The 22,425-nt window shown below is 38.1% G+C and overlaps 1 protein-coding gene across 4 annotated transcripts in view; it reads left to right on the forward strand.

The window, feature by feature from the left end:
- Positions 1 to 22,425, forward strand: part of LOC124161958 (AT-rich interactive domain-containing protein 2) — a 151,121-nt gene that overhangs the window by 121,576 nt on the left and 7,120 nt on the right. For 3 of the 4 annotated variants that reach the window (XM_046538235.1, XM_046538237.1, XM_046538238.1), the window contains 5 exons: positions 140 to 3,897; positions 9,156 to 9,318; positions 12,243 to 12,407; positions 19,973 to 20,053; positions 20,685 to 20,776. In XM_046538235.1, coding sequence (XP_046394191.1) covers positions 140 to 3,897; positions 9,156 to 9,318; positions 12,243 to 12,407; positions 19,973 to 20,053; positions 20,685 to 20,776 — 4,259 coding nt within the window. The remainder of the gene's footprint in view (positions 1 to 139; positions 3,898 to 9,155; positions 9,319 to 12,242; positions 12,408 to 19,972; positions 20,054 to 20,684; positions 20,777 to 22,425) is intronic. The other variant, XM_046538236.1, reaches the window with a different exon arrangement.

Raw genomic sequence — 22,425 nt, forward strand, 5'->3', positions numbered from 1 at the left:
ATTCCTATGTTCAAGAATAGTAAATATCAAGCTCAAATGCAATAATTGATTTATCCACTTCATGGACTGTTATAGTTACTCCTGTTGTTTATAAATTTATATGTTTATTATGCAGCTAAAATGCATATTTATATTTCAGGTGGATGGGAAGGAAGTTTGGGATGTTAATGCCTCCCCACTCTCACCTCAAGGACAATGGAGTGTTGAAAAGGCTGACAGCAATCATCTATCAAACTCTCCATTGCGAGGTCGCAGAGATCCACCTCAGCCTCCTCCTCCCCTGACACCTCATTCATTAACACCAAGTCCTCAGCCAACATCTACATCGCTTCCTCCACCTCTAGTTGCAATTGGAGGTGTTCGTAGTCCAGTTTGTGCTCCACCACCGAGGCCAGATGAGGATTCCAACTCTGCTGCATCTTCATCAACTGTGTCTAGTGGTGTGACGGGTGGTGGAAACTCTGTCATGCAAACAACTCCCCTTCCCATTCCTTCTATTACTCCCAGTGCATCTGATGGTGATGAAAACTCATTGACTAGTTTTGAGGGATTACTACTCAATGGTGGTACTGTTGTACCTAATACACTAGACATTGATGGTAATAGTAATATTGGTGGTGGAATGGTTTCTAATGATGATGATAGTTCTTCCAAGGACTCTGCTAGGAGTGGGCTTGGCAGAATTCCCAATAGTACCCCTGTTGGTGGTGCAACTAAAGTTAAGGGGATGCTTGCAGATCTTCTTGAGAAGAAGGTTGGACCCAGGGAGCCTCTAATTAATGGTGTTTTGGGGAAGGAACTTAGAATTGGTGAGAAGGGTTTGGAGCTTGTGGAGAATCATGAATCAATGGAACAAAATAGTAATCCTTCTGAAGGTGACAGTGACTCACAGCCTGTGGTATCATCAGGAAGTGTTGCTCCTAATAATCTACCAGTGTCCACTGTTTCATCAGAAAGTGTAATAACATCAGGGACTGTAACCACCACTACAACAACTTCTGGTAGCTTACCTGGAGTTGTGCCTGGTGGTGTAGTAGTTGGACGTGTTGTTATATCTGGAGGTAACCCAAATACAGTTTCATTGGGTGAGGTTAATTCTCAGCAGGCTTCTCCACTAAGAACTGTTGTTATCTCAGCTGGTAACAGTAGTGGGGTTGTTGTTAGGCCGGGTGATGGTGTATTAGGGGGCATGGGTGGAACAAATAACTCTAGTGATGCTAAGGTACAAGTTGTGGGGTTACTTGGGGCCAATGCTGGTGGATTAAGTGGCCAACCTGGTTCTATTCAGACGTTTAGAATTGCTGGTGGGCTGGAAGAGTTGTTAGCTGGGTCTCAAGTATCTGTCGAACAGTTGAAGCAAATAATTCAGCAGCAGCAATTGCAGCATAACCAACAAATACAGCAGCAACAGTTGCAGCAGCAACAACAACAACAGGTACAGCAGCAACAACAGCAGGTGCAGCAGCAACAACAACAACAACTCCAGCAACAGCAGACTCAACAGCAGCAGCAAATCCCACAGCAGCAAGTACAACACATTCAACAGCAGCCTCTACAACAATCTCAGCCTCAACAGCCATTAGTTTCTCAACAGCAGCAAGCTATAAAAAGACCCGCTCCTCCGTTGGCTCGTGAAGTTCAACCGGAAGTCAAGAGAGTGCACATGGCTAATGTACCCAATGGCAATAGCACTCCTCCTCTTGTACCAATTATTGGAAAAGAGCAGCAGGCTGGCATGCCTGTTGCTTTTGCAAATCAAGGGACATCATCAACAGGTTCCACTAATGTATCTAGTGGTAATATTCAGTACAATGTTCAGCCACAAGAAAGTGTAGTGGTTAGTAACCACCAATCCCAACAACAGCAGTCTCAACCCACACAAATAATTATGAAGCAGATTGATGGCTCAGTGGCTGTATCCAGTCAAGCCACTGTTGTTCAAAGTCCTGCACTTGCGGCGCAGCAAGTCCGGCAGGTTTTAGTGTCACAGGGTCAAGGAGGAGAACAGCAATTGATTGCTGTTGCTCCCCGTCAGATTGTGCTTGCAGCCCCTCCAGGAAGCTTAGCTGGTGGTACTGTAATTTCTCAAGGGACTCAAACTTCTGTTCCTCAACATCATCAAATGGTTGCTATTCAACAGAAGGCGGGGGCGGCTGGAATGTTGGTTGCTACCTCTGCTGGAGGTCAACGACAGCTAGTACCAGGCCAAGTTATGATCTCTCAAGGAGGAGGGGCCCAAGTACTGGTTTCACATGCCCAAATGACATCTCAGGGTCCAGTTTTTGTGACAACTCAGCCCCCAAGTACAGCAGGAACTCAACAGTACTTAGTTGCTTCTAGTGGTGGAGGGGTTAGCAGTGGTGGTCCTGGCGGAGGAGTGAACTATGTTGTTGCTCAACCTCAGACTGCATTAGTGCAGGGACAAACTCAGACTGTGCTTGTTGCTCAAACACCTCAGCAGCAAGGCACCAGTGCTAAAACAATAATAATTCTCCAATCGCAAGGGCAAAAAATGATGATGGCCACTGGTGCTGGTGGTACACAGCAGGTTGTTATGCAGGTCCCCAGGGGTGTAGCTACAGCTAGTAGTAGCAATGTATTACAATCCACATCAGGAAATCCTGGAGCTGCTGTGTCCACATCAGCTTGTGTTCAAGTTGCAGTATCAGCAGCACAAGCTGTTATGGGAGGTGGGCAAGGTGGTCCAGTTACAGTTGCGGTCCCAGTAGCTGCAGCTGCTAGAGCCCAAATAGTTGGAAATCATGGCCTGATTGGACAACCTCAAGTTCAGATATCACAACAACAAGTACAGCAGCAGGTGCATCAGCAGGTACAGCCACAAGTGCATCACCAACCCCCACAAAATCATCAGGTTCAGCAAGTATCGCACGTAGACTTACAGAACCAGCATCTACAAATTCAGGGGCAGCAAGGGCACATGCAACCCCAAATGCAGAACCAGACTCAGCAGATGCCGGTACAGCAGCAAGGGCAAGTCCAAAATCAGCCTGTTCATGTGCAGCAGCAAGTGCAAACCCAAAGCCAGTCACCCCACATTCATAGTGTTGATGCGTCCACTCAGCCTGACTTACAGCCTCAGCAGACCTCATTAGCCAGTCAGCAGCAGTCAAATGTAATACAATCAGCTCCTCAACAGCTGCAAGTACAGGTACCATCTCAATCGCAGCAACTTCAAAACCAGTCGCAGCTCCAAACTCAGCAACAACCCCAGCAGCAGCAACAGCATCAACCATCCCAACAACAGCTGCAACAGCATCAGGTGCAACAACAGCAGCTTGCACAGCAGGAGCAGCAAGTTCAACAGCAACAGCAAACCATTCCCCAGCAACTACAGCAGCAGCAGACTCAGCAATTGATGCAACAGCAAATAAATCCAGCACAGCAGCAGCAACTGAATCAGGAACAACTCCAGCAAAGTGGTGTAGTTTTGTCACAGCAGCAAATTCACCATCTACCATCAGCAACTCCCCCACCCCCAAATCGTTCGCCTACTCCCTCCTCTACTCCCATTCCATGCCAATCACCATCTCCATCTGTTATAACAATGGCGATGAGCTCTCAGCCCAAAGTGCAGCAAATATCGGTGTCAAATCCTCCCAAGCCAGTGCTCTCACCAAACATTAAGGTGAATCAGCCAATGGGTGTAGGTGTGCCCAGTGGATCCCCAGTTGGCAAAGGTGTTTCTCCACCATTGGTTAATATTCCTCCTAGGCCTCCAACCCCTAGAGCAGGGCAACAAGGACATGATATGGATCATGCTACCACCCAGCAACAGTCTGTCATCTCAAGTGCAAATAGCAGATTGAACCCCAACCCTAGTCCACACAGAGACTTGCATCATTCTCAGTTCCTTTGCGAGTGGAGGGGCTGCATGAGGTAAGTTATTTTCCAAATTATTGGAAACGTTATGGATCTAATGTCATTGTTTACTACATGAAGAATATTTCCTTTCATGTAAAATATTTTTTTCCATCCATGTTAATTCATTGCTTTTTTGCCCTCGGTAAATGATATTGGAAAGGAAGTGAAGTATACTGAATCATTTGCGATTTTTAGTTTTTTTTAAACAGTATTTCCATATAGTTAGTGCAAAAGTTTCAGCCAAGTCACTTGCCTGGATAGGGATTTTCATTGTACCTTTTAGTCATGGAATGGGGAAATCATTTTCGCTCTGAAATTTAAGTCATCATTTTTTCTCTTCATCTTTCAAATAGGGTTTTATTTTAAATTTCTTATCCACTCATCCATGTTAATTATCATGAATGAAATTAATATTATGTTGCAGTTTTCCTTTATTTACTTTAGGTAAATACAGTAGAAGATCAATAATCAGGACGAGACGTATTTAGGATTAACGATATTTCCAGTGAATAGATCAGTTACCTGGATGTAGTCACCACAGCAACATCATTTGTTTCAGAACAAGTGCTGGGGTCAGCAGAAATGATGTATTGTTGAGTGTAGGGTTAAGTATTAAGAGAAACCAATCAAATTCATAAAAGTTTTGATGAAAAATGATTGAAAACATTTAAAGAAGTTCTTTGTCCGTAAATCTTGAAGGTAGATAAGTCTTGAAAGTAATCTTAATGAGTCCACCTGTAAAAGGAAAGAAAATGGTGCAGCATTTTTAGAATTCGACTAAAACGTCAATATTTCGCCCCACCTTATTTTTCAATGTGCTCCTCTTGCAGATTCAGTGCCATTTTCACGGCTACTTATAGAAACTTATCAGTAATTATCAAATCCTTGAAATAGAGGTAATCCTATTTTGAATACGTTCCTGTAAACAATGACTGATCGAGAATTTTAACCCTTTCATTTAATATTAGTAGTCACATCTAATCATATAAGTGCAGAGAATGCGATTACCTATTATGGAAAAACGACTTGGCATTAACTTCATAAAAAATCGTCATGTAGTCCACATGACTCATTCGGATAGAGGCCCTACGGATTGTAGGCACATGGGCCGCCCACCTAATAGCCAACTAGGGAATGTAATGTGGGGTGGCCTTTCACTCTTCTGAATCTTCTTAGCTGGAATCGGTATCCAGGAGTGATGGTCTAATTTTTCTACTCATTTACATCTAATTCTTGCAGAGATGAAAAAGCATAAAGGAAAATTGTATTTGGTTTTTGGTTAATAATTTACGGCTTTGGATTCTTAAATTTTGTCACGAAAAAGGACTTCGAAATTCAATAAGTAAGAAGATATCCTATCTTAATTTCTGTTGTTTGTTATTCCTTACATATAATTGCGTATATTTTATCATTTACTAACGCCTCCATAGGTTGTGCACTTCTACCGACAATATTAAAAAATATACCTTGAGAAGTAGGAATCGGATTGGAAAATGGAAATTTTTTCCCTTTCTATTTTTCAAACATGGCTTCTCAACAAAGAAGCCCGCGTAAACGCTGGCGAAAGCATGTTCTAAGAGTGATAAAAAAACTAACTCGGATAAACACCGAGGAAACCTGTCTCTTTACTCTACCTTTCTTATCACACTACAGTGCACGCCGTCTCCCACGTCTCTTTTTAAAGAGCAGATGATGACCGTTTACGGCCGAATCACTGTACCCTTATAGTTCTTTCATCGGTTGCCTTCAGGGGACTGTTTTCCCATCAACAGTTTCATCACCTCCGCCACGTTATCCTCTTTGAAAAAAATATACGCGCTATCTGATCCGTCCGTATCGTCCGTTATGCGAGGATTCAGGGTCGGGTCGATGCGTGTTGTAGGAGAAGGAGGGATGGATTTGATGGAACCAGAAGGGACGCTCCTTCAAACGCCGAAATAAAAGCTCTTCCTCCCCTTCCTCGGTAAACTATTCCGCCGCGGCCTACTGAGCCACTTTCTGCAGAGAGCGCCAAAAACCTCCTGTGGCCTCTTCCGGCCCTTAAAAACTGCAGCTGCGGCGAGTATTCCGTAAATAATTCAGCGAAACGAGCGATCTCGGAGGAGGCTCAAGCAGCAGCCACTCCAGTGAATCCAAAGTTTCAAACACGAGCCTTTAGAAGTGTTTAAATGTTTTGAGAACCTCTTCTGTGAATATGGATTAACGTATTTGACATAAAAACTACTGCTAGGGCCTTATGAAGCAACTGGCTACTATACTAGTGGATTTACAAAAAAATGAAATTCTGATGATTTCAAAGAGTGATTTCACCTGGGAAAACTGCATCTGAAAAAACTTATTTAAAAAAAAAAGTTGATTCTCACTGCTGCGAAATAAGTTTGTGTAAATTATAGAAGTTAGTAATATTCCTCTTCATGACTGTTGGAGCTCAATGATTGAAAAACTAGGCAACCATACATGTATCAAGGAGAAATGCAAACTCCAATCAAATAAATGTTCCTCACATTTTTCATAAAACTGCATATCTACATGGATAGATGAGAAGTAATTTAGGGCATGGATAGTGTAAGCCTTAACTCACTTCTGCATTCCTCTCCTAATTGAATCTGGAAAATTTGAGGAGTAGAAATGGTACGATGATGACATGAATTCTACTGCAGATTAAATCACTTTGAGAGCCGTATTTTCAGCAATGCAACTTTTAAAAATAGAAATTTAGAAAAACTTGGGAAAATCTTCCATTGTTTAGATCATTCTGTTATTTAGATTTATGGATTATCGATCTTCTACTGTATCTTACTGCTCCTAATTACATTTAGTTAACTGTAAAATTGAATAATCCATGAAATACATATTAACAAACAGTCTGGTGAAGTTGTAGAATTTCAGTTTGATGTTTAATTGTTCCCCATTTATTTATTTTTGGCATAGTGCTAAACAGATTGATGCAGTTTTTGATGATAGTAAAGAATGAGTATGCAATGATTGCAATGGTGCTATGAGTTTGAAAAAGAAGAAAAAGGTTTCTTTTAAATGTTGATGAATGTGAAGTTCGAGCCTTGCAACTTCACGGTTTGGCAAAGTTTAGAGAAGGCAGAAATTTCTGAAGGAGAGACTTGGGAAATTATAAAGTTAATAATCATTGTGGTGGAGGCTGGCGATAGAAAAATTTGTTAGGAATTAAAGGACATTTTATATTTTTGAAATGAGTAAAGGTTTGCATTCTTGAAATGGCTTTTTATTGTCCAAATTGCTAGTTATTGTAACAATACTTAGAGGAATAGCAAGCTCCTAAAAGTGGGCGACTACATTTTTTCAAAATATGGTCACTTTTATGAAAAATTTAAGTTTTTGTAGACGAGATTAAGACTTATTATTTGATTGTTTATTATCTCCTGTGTATCATTATTTAAATTGGACGGGGCAGATTAAGTATGCAATCTAATGTAGTATTAGTCCTATCATTTACAATTAATTTTATTGAAATTACTTTAAGAATTTGGAAGGCAAAGCCTCTGTCTTTGTGTCTCATGGTTTTTTTAGAGGCATAGAATTATTTGACCAGCCACAAATGCATTTAAGGAAAGATTTGATCTTATTATAATTTGTTTTTGACCATTTTAATGCTTCTTGAGAAAACATTTTAAGTGATGAATGGTTTGGAAATCAATGTTGTGAAAAATCAATGGTGAGGTATGGTAAGATTGGGGATAATTTTGCTGCATGACAATGCATGGTTATCCTTAGTTAGGTAATGGAGCCCAACATGTCATTGCAACCTTTTCATTGGGAATAATTTTATCAGCCTTAAAACAGTCTCAATCTCACAACCACTCACTTCCGTAAATGTTCCTGAATTTGAAGAATCATATGGGGGTTTAACCATGATGATAAGGTTAACCATGTTGATTTTCAAGTCTGGTGGCAGGCCTCTATGAGAATGATATCAAGAGCTAATTTTCTCTGTGAATAATGATATTTTGAGGAAGAGAGTGTTTTTAGTTTTGTAATTCATAGCTATCCATAAAAATTTCATTGCATGATGCCAACCTAGAGCCATTGTATTAGGGTATGTCTATATATTGAAGTGTAGTAGTAATTGAGGAAATTTTAATCCATCAGCTCTTTACTATTCTTTCGAGAAGAAGAAAAATTATTTGTTTTGGCACTTATGGAGAACTTTGATTAGGATAAATTTCATCTGCTCAGGAAAATTCTTTCAGATTTTCCATAATCCATCCATTCACCTCTTAGGCTGACGTCTAACGTTTTCATATTTTATCAGTTTGTGATTTCAATGTATGGTAGTGCTCTGGCTGTCCTAATCTATGAGATTACCCTAGTGAAAGAAGGAGATTCCATTCCAAATACATTTCTTTGCAATTGTTATCTTTCTTTATGTGTCATGATTTCTCTCGATCTTTTGTGCCCATGACATTGTAAAGCAAGTATGTTGCTGCATATGTAGTGGGTAAAAAAGGGATTTTAGGTGGTTGTGTTTAGAAGGCTTGCTAGGCAGGTGACGGGCAGATAACCAAACAAAAACTTGGTGCATATGATGGATACTCCACTGTTTTTAGTTAGGACTGCAACTTCGATCACAGCTAATGGGGTGATGAGTCAATTTTTTCAAAGAATACTTTAGTTTTAAGGGAGCTGTTGTTGGGGATGATAAAGTGAGCCCAATATACATATTTTTCCCATAAAAGTCATGTCCATGAATAGCAGAAAGACCTATCCATGTGCAGCATCCTTCAGCCTATAATCTTGACTTGATTTTACCATAACTTTTGAGTAGTTTGATAATCGATGAGGATTTAGTAGTCTATAGGCAGCAATTCTTCTGGGTTTCCTTCCTCGTTTATTCATTTTGCTGGACAGTGTCTCACCAACATTCCAGTTGCCAATGTTTTGCCACGTTGAACTTCAGCGGACCTGAGGAAGTCAACTGGAATGTTGGTGAAAGCAAAATGGATAAATGCGGAAGGAAACCTGGAAGAATCGCTGCTTATCGTCATAATCTCCGCAGAAGCCTACTTGGAAAATTTATAAGTCTGTTTTGGAAATTTTTTAACTTAAAAATTTGTTGATTATTTTTTTATATTTTTACCTTTGAATTGAATGGGTGCTTAACTTAGAACAGCATCACTCCAGGAGTTTATAAACTTGTTTTTAGTCTATATTTTTTAAATTACAAATGTTTCTTTGTTTGTCAATAGGGTGACTCAAATTTTTTTTGTTAACTCTGGGATATTTTTATTTGAATTGAATAGGTGTTTTAAGTCTGCCAATGAAGTTTACATGCACGCATGCAGAGCACATTGTCCAACGAATGCAAATGAAGAGCAGCCATGTCTTTGGGAACGCTGTGATGGAATGAGAAGGAAGAGGTTCTCTTTAATGACACACCTTTTTGATCGTCATTGTAATGCCGAGGTATGCATATTATACATTCCTTACTTGTGTTTGGTTTGGTGCTAAGTCTTATAGGAGTCTTGTCATCAAAATATTTTATTTTTTTTAACCCATAAGATAGGTAATCTTATGACACATGTAATAAGGTTGATTGATGAATTACATTATCATTTGTAACCTCAGGGTAAAATGACTTGTGAATATTGGGTATTTGAGAAAATTTCATTTATTTATTTCAACTGTACAGGGTCAGGTGTTGTTATGATGCTCAATGCAAAATATTTGTGCAGCCCTCAGTTTTTATTACCATTGCCCATATTGTTATTGTACAAAATTGGGAAATGCCTTTTATTCTTCATTTAGGTCAATGATGTGAATTGTTGGTGTTTTGATTTTCAATTCCATTGACTCTTGTCGGTTAGAAAGATACAAAATTTTGATTATAGTGAAGTCAATTCTGTTGTTATAGTTGATTTTTTTTCCGTTTGAATTTTATGTCATCAGTTATGTTGGTAATGGGCTGCTCTGTATTATCATATTTGTAATTAATATGCATGCTGTGAACTAGAAAAACATTATTTTGATGCCAAAAAAAATTCATAGTTTTATTTAGACAACTTGTGAGCTCTACATTGGAAAGCTAAATTTCATGCAATTAAGTAAATAAGAGAAGCATTTCAAATACAATACATTGTATTTTTAAATGTGTCAGAAAAGTTGTCAAGCAGTCAAATGACAATAATATTTATTTTGTAACAGTGGCTGTTTTATTTTTGCGGTATCTTATTCAATGTTATCATTTGATTTAATGAGCTGGGCTCAAAATGTTTGTGGTAGTGCGTAGAATTTGCACTTGAACTAATTGTAACTTAAATAGTTTCAGGGGTAGGAGAAATTATATCAGAAACAGTATCAGCATTTTGTGGTATTGTTCCAAACCTAATTGCTGTAAATAATTTTTTTACTGTGAAGTTGAATGTTGTATAGCAATGAGTCTTCCTAGTTCACTTGCTATTCCTATAAAATTACATCCATGTCTCGTATAGCGCAATTTCGATTAGCGCAATTTCGATATAGCGCAAATTCGTTCCTCGGGGAAACATTGCAACGCAGTGTAGCCTAATCAAAAATCTTAAACGCTCTCGTGATAAAACGTGAACTTGCGCTAAGTACACAGGAAATTTCTATCATTTTACGCATATTAATATTATTGCTTGCCTCAAATCTTCTTTTTTGTTTATACATTAATCGAAATCCATTGCTGTGCAATGGCCAAAAGTATTACTCGTTATTGGGTCCAGATAGCCGGCCTACCGAAGTTATTTATCCCGTCTCCTTAACAGAACGATAATAAATAATTTAGTTCGTTAATTAAGCGTGGGGCTGGTGGAAATGATTTTTTTTCAGCAATATGGTTTGAGACGTATTTTTGCCGTCATAGGTTATCGGGCGATTGACTTCCAGGTAGAGGGTCTACGCTAAAGCCTTCAAGGTCATCGGTATTCACGGGGGAGAAATGGAGCGGTGGCCGAGTTGCGCATGAATAGCATCAACACATAAAAGGGTCCGCTATAGAGTCTCAAACACAATGGCTTCGTTCCCTCCCCGAAGTCGTAGGCCTTCTGCTTCTCAGGAATACAGTTCAGCAGTGGAAGGTGATTTAGATAGAGCCATACAGAGTAAAAACCAAGAGAATATGCCAAAAAATAGGAATGCGTTTAGAAAAATCAAGAATTTATCAAGAAAAACTATAAACCTAGAAGAGGAATTGAAAGAGGTCAATTGCTTTGAAAATGGAGAACGTCAAAGCGATATTGCTCGGAAGTTTAAACGCACGATGCCTTATTCTGACTAAAGACGAAGTTAAAACATCAGTGACCTCAGCCACACCAACTTCAATCAAGCGGTCTACACATACGGAAAGTTCATAGTGAATCAGTACAAAAAGACGAGATTGGTAATCGCTCCGAGACATTTAGTGAAAGCTCCGGTTGGTTCCAGAATTTAAACGGCAAGCAGGTATTTTCAGTGCGGCGATATCAGGTGAATCTGCAAGTGTTGATAGCGCAGTCACTGCAACATTTTCTGATGAACTCCTAGCTGTGATTGGAAGTGGCTCCTTTCCCCCTCAACCAGTTTTTAGTGTTGACGAGACGATATTGTTTTGGAAAAGAATGCAATCTCGTTCATTCATTTTCAGGGAAGGAAAACCTGGGTCAGGTTTCAAGGCATTTAAAGGCTGTTTCACGTAGCTGCTAATGACTCGGAGGACTTCAAATTAAAATGATTTATCATTCATAAACTCCGCTAGCTATGAAATGACATTCAAAGTAGCATTTTCCTGTCATTTCGATAAGCGACAAAAGGGCCTGAGTGACATAATAGTTGTTTTTAGACTAGTTTGAAAAATCGTCAACTGCCGGAAACGCATTACGATCCCCTGAGATAGCAGATGTTAGCCTACCCGCTCGAGAGGAGGGAATTTCAAAAGCACGTAAGAATTTTTGTAAACGTGAATAAAAGTCTTTGAATGCGTGCATACTATCTTTAAAGATGTTTTAAACTATAAACATTTATATAAATAATGTTTTCTAAGGCTTTTTATGGGAATATAGATGTTTTAGAGGAAATTCAATACCCAAGACCTATGCTACCAGGAACGCATCCCTATCTTCCCAATGTTAAAACGCTCTCGTAGAACGCAAATTCGTATAGCGCAAAGACCCCAAGGAACGCATCCCTTGTGCTATACGAGACATGGGTGTATTTATATAATGAACTTCGAATAGGAATGGGCCTGGAGGAGAACATTGCCTTTCATTAAAAATGTTTTTTTTTTTGACATTTATTAATTTGGGTGCAGGTGTAATGAATTGATTTCTGGAATATACTTGGATACATTTAATTTTAAGGCTTTGATCTACCTATTTGAATTTTGCTTTTAGGTTCTCCGTATGATGGCCATGAGGCGAAGGCAGCTATCACAAAGTGGTAGAAGTGAAATTCCCCCTCCTACGCCACCCCCTCCTCACCCAGGCTATGCACCGAATGCAGCCTTCCATGCCATCAAGCGACATGCCTTGGAGTTCGTAAATCCAAAAGAACTCATGGTAAGAATAATGGCGAGTGTGCTTTTTATTCCATTAACCCCTTTTAGACTAGTTATGTACTACGAATGATACATGATGGGTACATGATGACCCCAGACTTTCGAGGAGATTTTCCTGGGTTATAGAGTCGTCTTGTTCACCAGAATGTAGAGTACCTTATTTGTCATGATGAAAATACTATGGTAATGCATTAGATTCTGGTTATTAGGTCACAATAGAACTGGCAAATTTTGCCTCGGAACTACCTCATTTTTCCAAAGCATATCTTTAATATATTAGTGGAAATGGTGGACATGCATTGATGGACTTTGAAATGTTAAATTTGGGACTGTTTGAGAATTGGAGTTCAATAAATTTTCCACTGTTAATCTATAGAAAAATAAGAGAATTATTAGCATCTGTTCCAAACATGTGTCAGTTGATTAATAAGTTTAAACATTTCTCTCTGCCTCCAGCAGAGTGGGATGGATTGAAATTGAAAAATGCATTTGAAAACGTTTAATTGCCTCGTCCTCATTCACGTTATTGGAGGAATGCATTTAATGTTTATGCTTAAATCTCTTTACCTTCATCTTATGAGCTAAGTGGGCACCTATTTGTGTATATTATTGAAAATTGGCATTCGTGGTAGTACTTTTGATCAAAGCATAATTGAAACCCACCAATTAACTTTCTGACGCTGGTCAATCACTGGTGAATGAAATTCTATTGTTGAATCTGTATAAATATTCTTATATCCTGCTTCTCATTGTTGCTCAGGTTCTTCACTATGTCCATCAATGTTTTCATCTTTATCTAGATGTTTTTTTTTTATAGTGTAGTGTCTGCGATATCTTTAATTCCATAATTTGTGCCAAAACATCCCTAATTGGACTCAGTATTTTCTTAATGGTAATTTCCTTCATGAGGAAACCAAAGTCGATTAATTGCAGCTGGTGCCCCACCATTAATGAGTTAATCATGCCCAAGTGACTTCAATTAAGAAATCCTTGTTGACTTGGAAATCAAAGGTATAATTTAGTGTCATTTGAAAAAGCTCTGAATTGTGGTGATTGTGGCTGTGTACATTTGGCGTTGTATGTACATATTTTACTACATGAGGGATAGGCAATTTTTATAAACTGAACTTATTGGAGCATATCGAAAGCCATATACACCCATGCCTCGTATAGTGCAATTTCGATTAGTGCAATTCTGATATAGCGCAAATTCGTTTCTCGGGGAAACATCGCAACGCAGTGTAGCCTAATCAAAAAACTTAAACACTCTCATGATAAAACGTGAACTTTCGCCAAGTACACGCAAAATTGCTATGATTTTACGCATATTAATAGTATTTCTTGCCTCAAATCTTCTATTTTATTTATATATTAATCGAAATCAGTGGCTATGCACTGGCCAAAAGCATTACTCATCATTGGGTCCAGATAGCCGGCCTACCGAAGTAATTTATCTCGTCTCCTTAACAGAATGACAATAGTTAATCAAGATTTTTAATTAAGAGTGGAGCTAGTATAAATGAGTGTTTTTAAGCAATACGGTTTGAGATGTAATTTTTGCCGTCATAGGTTATCTGGCGATTGACTTACAGGTAGAGGCTCCACGCTAAAGCCTTCAAGGTCATCGGTATTCACGGGGGAGAAATGGAGCGGTGGCCGAGTTGTGTATGAATAGCATCAACACAGAAAAGGGTCCGCTATTGAGTCTCAAACGCAATGGCTTCATTCCCTCCCAGCAGTTGTAGGCCCTCTACGTCTCAGAAATACAGTGCAGCAGTAGAAGGTGATTTCGATAGTGCCATACAGAGTAAAAACCAAGAGAACAATGACAAAAAATAGGAATGCGTGTAGAAAAATCAAGAATTTATCAAGAAAAACCATTAACCTAGAAGAGGACTTAAGAGAGGTCAATTGCTTTGAAAATGGAGAGCGTCAAAGCGATATTGCGCGGAAGTTTAAACTCACGATGCCTTATTCTGAATAAAGACGAAGCTAAAATATCAGTGACCTCAGCCGCACCAACTTCAACCAAACGGTCAAGACATACGGAAAGTTCATTGTGAACCTGTACAAAAAGACTAGGGTGATATTCACTCCGATACATTCAGTGAAAGCTCTGGTTGGTTCCAGAATTTTATACAGCAAGCAGGTATTTTTAGTGTGGCAGTATCAAGTGAATCTGCAAGTGTTGATAGCGCATTTTCTGATGAACTCTTAAGCTGTGATTGAAAGTGGCTCCTTTCCCCCACAACTAGTTTTTAGTGTTGACGAGATGATATTGTTTTGGAAAAGAATGCAATCTCGTTCATTCATTTTCAGGGAAGGAAAACCTGGGTCAGGTTTCAAGGCATTTAAAGACTGTTTCACGTAGCTGCTAGTGTCTAGGAGGACTTCAAATTAAAATGATATATCATTCATAAACTCCGCTAGCTATGAAATGGCATTAAAGTAGCATTTGCCTGTCGTTTCGATGACCGACAAAAGGGCCACACTAATTGTTTTTAGACTGGTATGAAAAATCGTCAACTGCCGGCAATGCATTATGAACCCTTGAGATAGCAGATGTTAGCCCACCCGCTCGAGAGGAGGGAATTTCAAAAGCACGTACCTATTGTTTTAAACGTGAATTAAAGTCTTTAAATGCGTGCCTACTATCTTTATAGATATTTAAAACAATAAACATTTTTATAAATAAGGTTTTCTATGGCTATTTATGGGAATATTTATGGTTTAGACAAAATTCGATACCCAACACCTATGCTACCAGGAACGCATCCCTATCTTCCCAATGTTAAAACGCTCTCGTATAATGCCAATTCGTATAGCGCAAAGACCCCAAAGAACACATCCCTTGCGCTATACGAGGCATGGGTGTACTTGGAGTTGTACCTTGGAATGATTTGACTACCGAGTCCCACCCTGCATGTATGAATTTCCTCTTCTGTTCTGAGCAAAAACAGTTTCATACATCTATCTGTTTGGTGAAATTTTATTTTTCATTTAATCGGACTTAGAAATGTAGTGAGATTCTATGATGATTTTCTCCATTATGCTGTGAAAGAGAACTGTTCAAACAATCTAAACCTAGCTCGTAGCTTTTGAGTTTCTAGTGGCTCCAAGTCTAATTCATGTAAAGCTGTGTGATGTTCTCTGTTCACTCATAGTATCAGGAATATTATGATAGGTCACCAAAATTGCTACCCTTTATAGGAGTTTGAAAATTTTTCTGCAGGATGAAAACATGACATGGTAAATTCAATGTTTGCAGATCATCGATGGATTATCAACCTTTTTCAGTTATCTGATTATAGCCTCCACCTTGATTTATGTACACACTGTGCTCTGATTGTGATCTGTGCTTGGGGGGACAATCAGATTGGGAAAGAGAAAAGCTATCCATGTATTGTTTCTGTATGGAGCTTTCTCGAGTTTAAAACAATGAATGGTGCATATGAAGCCCACAGAAACCCTTTAACTAACATGGGAAAATAATCCGTGTGTGTCCAGTGACATTATTGCATGCATGAATTTAATGGTTTTGTGGTTATTAATTTTTACCTATTTTAACTGACTTTTGAGTATGTCATGTTCTGTGCAATTCTCAGCTTCAAATATGTATTCATAAAAGACGTAGCCTATTCTTTGAGAGACAGGGATTCAATCCAATGCAAGGTGAAAACTTTGAGGAAGAACATTTGGTAAAGGAAAATGCTCAAAGTTTGTATCTTCCACTCATTTTTACTTAACCTTGACCAGGTTCAATGCCTTGGTATAATTTTCCAAAGCCTTAAGTTTCAACTCATATAAGTCAAAGCTTTATATATTCTTTTATATTTTCTCTTAGGGCAGTTTTCCTTCAACAGGTGTAAGGCATATGAGGAAACTGTTTTGGCTATTCTCAATTAGTAAAGAATATTATGAATTTTGATACCTTTCAGTCAGCTTATTAGTGGGTTTTGCATGACTACATTAATTTATGGGTTGATTAACCAAAAAATCTTTGGACTTTGGATGACAATGCATAAGTCTAAAGTTTTAAGATAATTATTAATTTACTTAATTAATTCTCAATTTTTATGTTATGGTAATTTTATGATAACATTTAAAAAAATTGCCTGTGTAGAGAAATTACCCTAAATGGCATTGGGAAGCCAGTATCTTCGTAGTGTGTATGCGAAGACAGGGTTAAGTACACTGAATATGATATCAGAAGCAGCCATTAACAAAATTAATTTCTACTAATCTAGCTAATACTTATTAAAAATGATGCTCATTTAAAGAACTTGCAGTTGAAGAATGGTGCATATCTATTTTTGTCAGTAAGTTTTAATTGTGTTTTTTTTATCTTTCCTTCTGCTTCTAGCTCAGCTGTGCATTGCTACTTGATTGCTCAGCTATTTAGCAGAATGAAACCTAAAGTTAAATTAACTGTCATTGATGTGATATTTTGCACAGCAATTAATTTTCTCTGTAGGTGTCATTAACAAGTATACATACTTATAAACCTCATTCCTCTGCTGTTGTTCTTCATATTAACATCAATTACATCAGTCACTGCAGCTGAAGGTTGGTTAAAATTCGGCATCTGTGATTAGGGGAGGTTAGAAACCAGTGAACTGGCTGGAGAGACTGCTACCATGATTTCATCTTTTTTTAAGGATTTTGAGGCTATAATGAGCAAATGACTCATGTAGTGCCCTAAATGCTGAATTTTGAGTGTTTTTTTTTAGAGATGGGTCGAATAGAAGATTTCTCGAAGTCTAATATCGAATTCTAATATTAAATCTTAGCTCGAATATTCGAATACCGAATTCGAATATTAAATCATAGCTCGAATATTCGAATACCGAATTCGAATATTAAATCATAGCTCGAATATTCGAATACCGAATTCGAATATTAAATCATAGCTCGAATATTCGAATACCTCAAATTTCAAATACCTCGAATACTAGAATTGCGCAAAGCATATTAAACGTACGTATCTTCTTCTATTTCACTTGATGAATGTGTAAATAAAAAGGTATGCAGTGGAACCTCGATCTATCGTTTTTCATGGGGATGGACGAAAAAAACTATGAATGCAGCAGGAAATCCAAGATTTTGGTGAGTAATTGTGATTTCCTTTAAAGGATTCAAACAGGAATTTAGCTGATTAATGGAATTTTATGGAAACAATTTGGGCATGTAGTTGATTCCACCATCATCTCTCTCAAATATCCTAAGGGGACACACCACCTTGCGAAAAAATTATTGCATGCGGTCTCGGCATTTACACTGCTACGATGGATTTCTGTCTGATGTATACATTCTTATCTACCAAATGCCATTTCAGTGGCACGCTCATCTGATACTCGGCTTCATCAAACTTCTTATTTTCAACAGGTAGCTCGCTTTACCCCCACTCCTACTGTCAAGTGCCAGCAGACAATCCGAGGCATTTTGCAAAATACACGCGTTTCTCAGCTGGATTGTCTTCTTCTTCAATTATTTTCAGTCCATCTTTGGAAGCTCTCATGAAAAAAAGCAAATAAATTCGAATTGCTAGCAGGGAGAAACCAAATATCCTGAGAAAATATCACCGTTTGTGACTGTGACAATAGAGGTATATAGCTTAACTCATAAATTGTAATTTGATATATGTTTTCGGAAAAAAATACCGCATCTACTTCCGAAAAGCTCTGCTGCAAGGATATCAAGTTTTGCCAGAATTCTAAGTTTCCTTCGTATTTTGACATTTATTTCCTTGCGTAAAATGCTTAAATAAAGTCAGAAATACGTCGTGTTTGGTCTTATTCTTTTGTAAATTTCACGCACATTACTAATATTTCAATCCAATAAAGGTGTAAATGCCAAAAGTTATTGTTAGATAACTTTTGGGCTAATAGATGACTCATGCAGCAGTTGACCTCCAGAAATGGGGAGCTTAAAAGCAGGTTGGCAGAAAAAGGTCGGTGGGGGAGAAAGAGGGAAGGGTGAAACACGATTCTATTATTCTCATGTAACTTGATATTTTCTTTTGAAGCTTTTGATTTATGGTATTCGTTATACGAACCCTGCATAAGCTGAGGCCTTTTGTTTGATTTCGGAGAGGAGGAAAGCGTCGGTGGAGGGGTCGAGGGCTGATGGATGGAGGGGGTAGCGGATTTAGGGAATTGTGCTACGTAGTTACTATCCCACAGCACTGTGGTTCTCCTGGTGGGGGAAACTGGGGATTTTTGGATTTTTTCACATGATCATTTTCGGTTCTCCACGTCGAACTCTTTTCACCGCTTTAATGCACGAATTTGATGTACATAGTTCGTCAACCTGTCTAAAATGGCGCTGCATGCACTAAACGACTTGAGTTTTCTACATTTTTCCGAGTCAACTACCAATGACGTCCGTGCGACAGTGTATGGCGCGAAATTCAAAGTATTCGAGGTATTTGAGATTGTACCTTTAGCATAATTATTCAAGATCTCAAATATCGAATACTTTCTAGTATTCGAGGTATTCGAGTTTCGCGGATACTATTCGCACATCTCTAGTTTTTTTTTTTTTAAGATTCTGCCAAGCGTAGGATTTCACAAACAAAGTCAACTCCTAATGATCACACAAGAATTATCCTTTAATGAGAGAATGGCTTTTATGTATAGGCCCTACTTGTTAATGTTATGCTTTGGCTGTGCTGGTGGACTGCAAGGCATGAGAATAGGCTGTTTGATCTTCAGCAAGAGAAGCTGCTAGTTATCGGTAGTCTTTCAGCTCATGAAAATGGCAAAAGATACTGATATCATTGAGGCTGGCTCAGCCTTCACAGATTCTTTTTCATTATAACATTCCTTTGCAGCATGATTTTTATTTTGAGACAGATTTTGGCATTTTCTAAGGCAGCTATCGATTCTTTAGTAGAGATTTTAATAATTGAAGCTATAGTAAGACTGTAATTTATAAGTTATCTGTACATATAAAAAAGGTACATATTTGATTACCTCTATTGCATTTTTCTTTTAAAAATCAAAAGAGTATTTTAAAATTTTATCTGCACAGTTATCCTTCTGTAATTTTAACCAAAAGTTTTGGTGATTGTTAACTGTGTTACTTCATGACACACATGCTTATGATGAGAGAAGCTGTGTGAGTACTTGATTTGTAAATGCCCATCCTTTCGATGTTATGGTAGCTATCTTTCTGATGGGGAACATAATTAGACAGCTTCCTAACCTTTTGCTCTTCCCTCACTGTCAACAATTTTATTTTAACCGGCAATGGAATCTGTTTAACTGCTTCATTCACAGTGGAAAAAAATATAAATTAATTGCATATAGTTTGTATTTTCTTGTATGAGATATAATGGTCTGGAAAGTGAATATCTTGCTTTTGAGTGGTTTCTTATCTTCGGGTGAAAAAGGTTTAGGTTACCAACCACATTAAATTTGGTTATAGGTGTGCTATGTGGGTTAGAGTTAAGGTTTTATCATCCCATGCCCTTAATCACGATTTCTCTCTTTCTCGTCCCTCCCGCCTAACCTTGCTCCACTTACCTTGGTCACACTTTGTTTCTTCACTTTGCAAACCTCTCAGCAGAGGGCTGCAAGCAGATCCACCGGACCACCACCACCTCCAGTGGCCACTAGAGCCCCTGGACCAACCCCTCCTGAGCAGGTGAGCCCTCGAGGGGCGGCCAATTGTTGTTGATAAACATCACTGTACATTCGTGCATATTTTTGAGCATGGAGATGTCATTCGTCTGCACCTTGTGATTTTATCTTCACTATTCTCAGCAATTGCTTGTCTTGTGCACTTAATTGTGTGGAGGAGGAATGTTTGTGCATGGTGGTTTTTGTAAATGTTGTGTGTACATGAGTTGAAGTTGACTGTATGTTTGTGTGACATGTTTTTCGTGATTTTGTTTTCAGTGTAATAAGAGCAGTAATTTGTGTACGTAATAAATTGCTTTCATGCTTGTGAAGCCTTAAGTTTGTAAGCATATTTTGTGCATGTGTGATCCTCTGGCAAAAAGATCTTATTCTTTAAGTCTTTGATTTCATTGAACATTTTGGGTCTTGGTAGTGTGTATGTTTGAGTTCATATTTTATGTTGCTATCAAATACTTTCCTGGATCTAAGATGGTAAATGTGTTGTTATGCGTTGGTTGTACAGCTGTATAAACCTGTTGTTGCTATAGAAACTTCATGTTGCATATGTAATCATGTGCTATGTAGGCATGGTAGTGTGTATGCCTTCTTGGAACGCCTTATTATTGGTAACAATCATCCTTTTTTTTATTTCATAGGATGACAATGAAGGCCCAGTTACTAAAAGCATCAGGCTGACGTCATCTCTCATCCTCAGAAACCTAGTCATCTACTCTACAAATGGCAGAAGGTATTATTTTAAGCTTTTTTTTTCAAGTATAAGTTACAATAACTTGTACAAATAAGTTATTCTCTCTGTGCTGTAGTGGCTCTTGTCTAATGCAGTATCACAGTTGAGCATCCCGAATCAGAAATTTCCTAATCTGGGAACACCCATATTCCGGCAATATTTCCTAGGCGTGCTTCGTGGGAAACATTATTTTTTGGTGAATGATTGCATTCTTCTTCACCTGCTGAAACTGTTTCCCACCCTAAAACACAAATCCTCCCCATTGCATCTGTTGACAAATTGTTGTTAAGTAGCGATGCGTGGACTACAATATTTTAGTGATTCCATTCCGGGTTCTGACATTTCAATTACAATTCTACCAATACTGACTCAGTCGATGGAAGAAACGATCGTTATGCTGATTCAAATGTGTTTTGTTTTTACTATTACGTGACACGAAAATTCAAAATACTGTTAGAAGAAGGGTCATGTATAAATTTGTGGTTTGAAGTCCCATTGGAATTAGAATTGATCTTTCACCATTGTAAATATTCATTTTCGATTCTGATTCTTGGCATAGAATGAAGGAGTCGAATTAACACGTCGCTACTTATAACCCTTCATTGCTGTGTCAGAAACTGCTATATGCACTTCCGATGCAATTTGGAGATGATTGAACTTCCTGCGGAGCAGACTGATATGATTATTGAAAGACTTTTTAAATACATTCATGCTTTTTTAATAAATGCATGGAAAAAATGATCGTGGGATTGTGACAGAGTACTGTGCAGGAAATATCTATGCTAAAAAAATTGAATATGTAGCTATGTGTAGCATATTGCATCAATACCTCGCTGCTAAGACCCTAGTGTGTCACATCAATAGGATTGCACTAGGAGATGGAGAAGTAGAAATGGGGAGAGTCTGTTTGCTCTGTTGAGTCCCATTCGAAGAAAATTCATTTTCCTCTGGCAATAATCTTCCCCATTTATTTGCTCCCAATGAATCAATAGCTATTCACACGGATGGAAGCACCTGCAATTGTTGCCATAGTTGATGACATAGTTAGCGCAATTCATTGAATTATATTGTCACTACATATATGGATCGCAAGTGACTTAAGAAATCATTAAAAATTTTACTTTTAACATTTAATGTTTCATATTCTGTAATATATTTTTATATTCATGTTTTGTGCATTCTTTTCACTCGGACGTTTTGCGATACTATCTTATGGTTAAACATAACTGTTTGTTAAAGATAAGTTACTTTGATATTTATCCTTTATTATTTGCAAATAAAACATTAAATAAATTCCATCTAATTTTGTTATAAATTAACAAATTCCATCTTAAAAAGCCTGACTGAGTCTCATAATTACATTGGTTAATACCACATCACCCAAAATCTGGCAAAATCCTGGATCAGGCATCACCTGAGTCTTGATGAAGCTGAATTTGGGATGCTCAACTAGTTTTAAAAGAAAGAATTACCAAAATACCAATGAAAATAAGATATACATTCTCTTAGATCATGTATTGTGGTTAACTCAAAACTATTAGAATGAGTTGCCATTGAAGCCATTGTTGGGCGTTGTCATTACTTTATTTTTTGATAGAAAGTCATCTTAATAGAAATACGTACTTGAAATGTAAATGGGGCATAAGCAA

The sequence above is a fragment of the Ischnura elegans genome, chromosome 7 (genome assembly GCF_921293095.1).
Source record: "Ischnura elegans chromosome 7, ioIscEleg1.1, whole genome shotgun sequence".
NCBI lineage: Eukaryota > Metazoa > Arthropoda > Insecta > Odonata > Coenagrionidae > Ischnura > Ischnura elegans.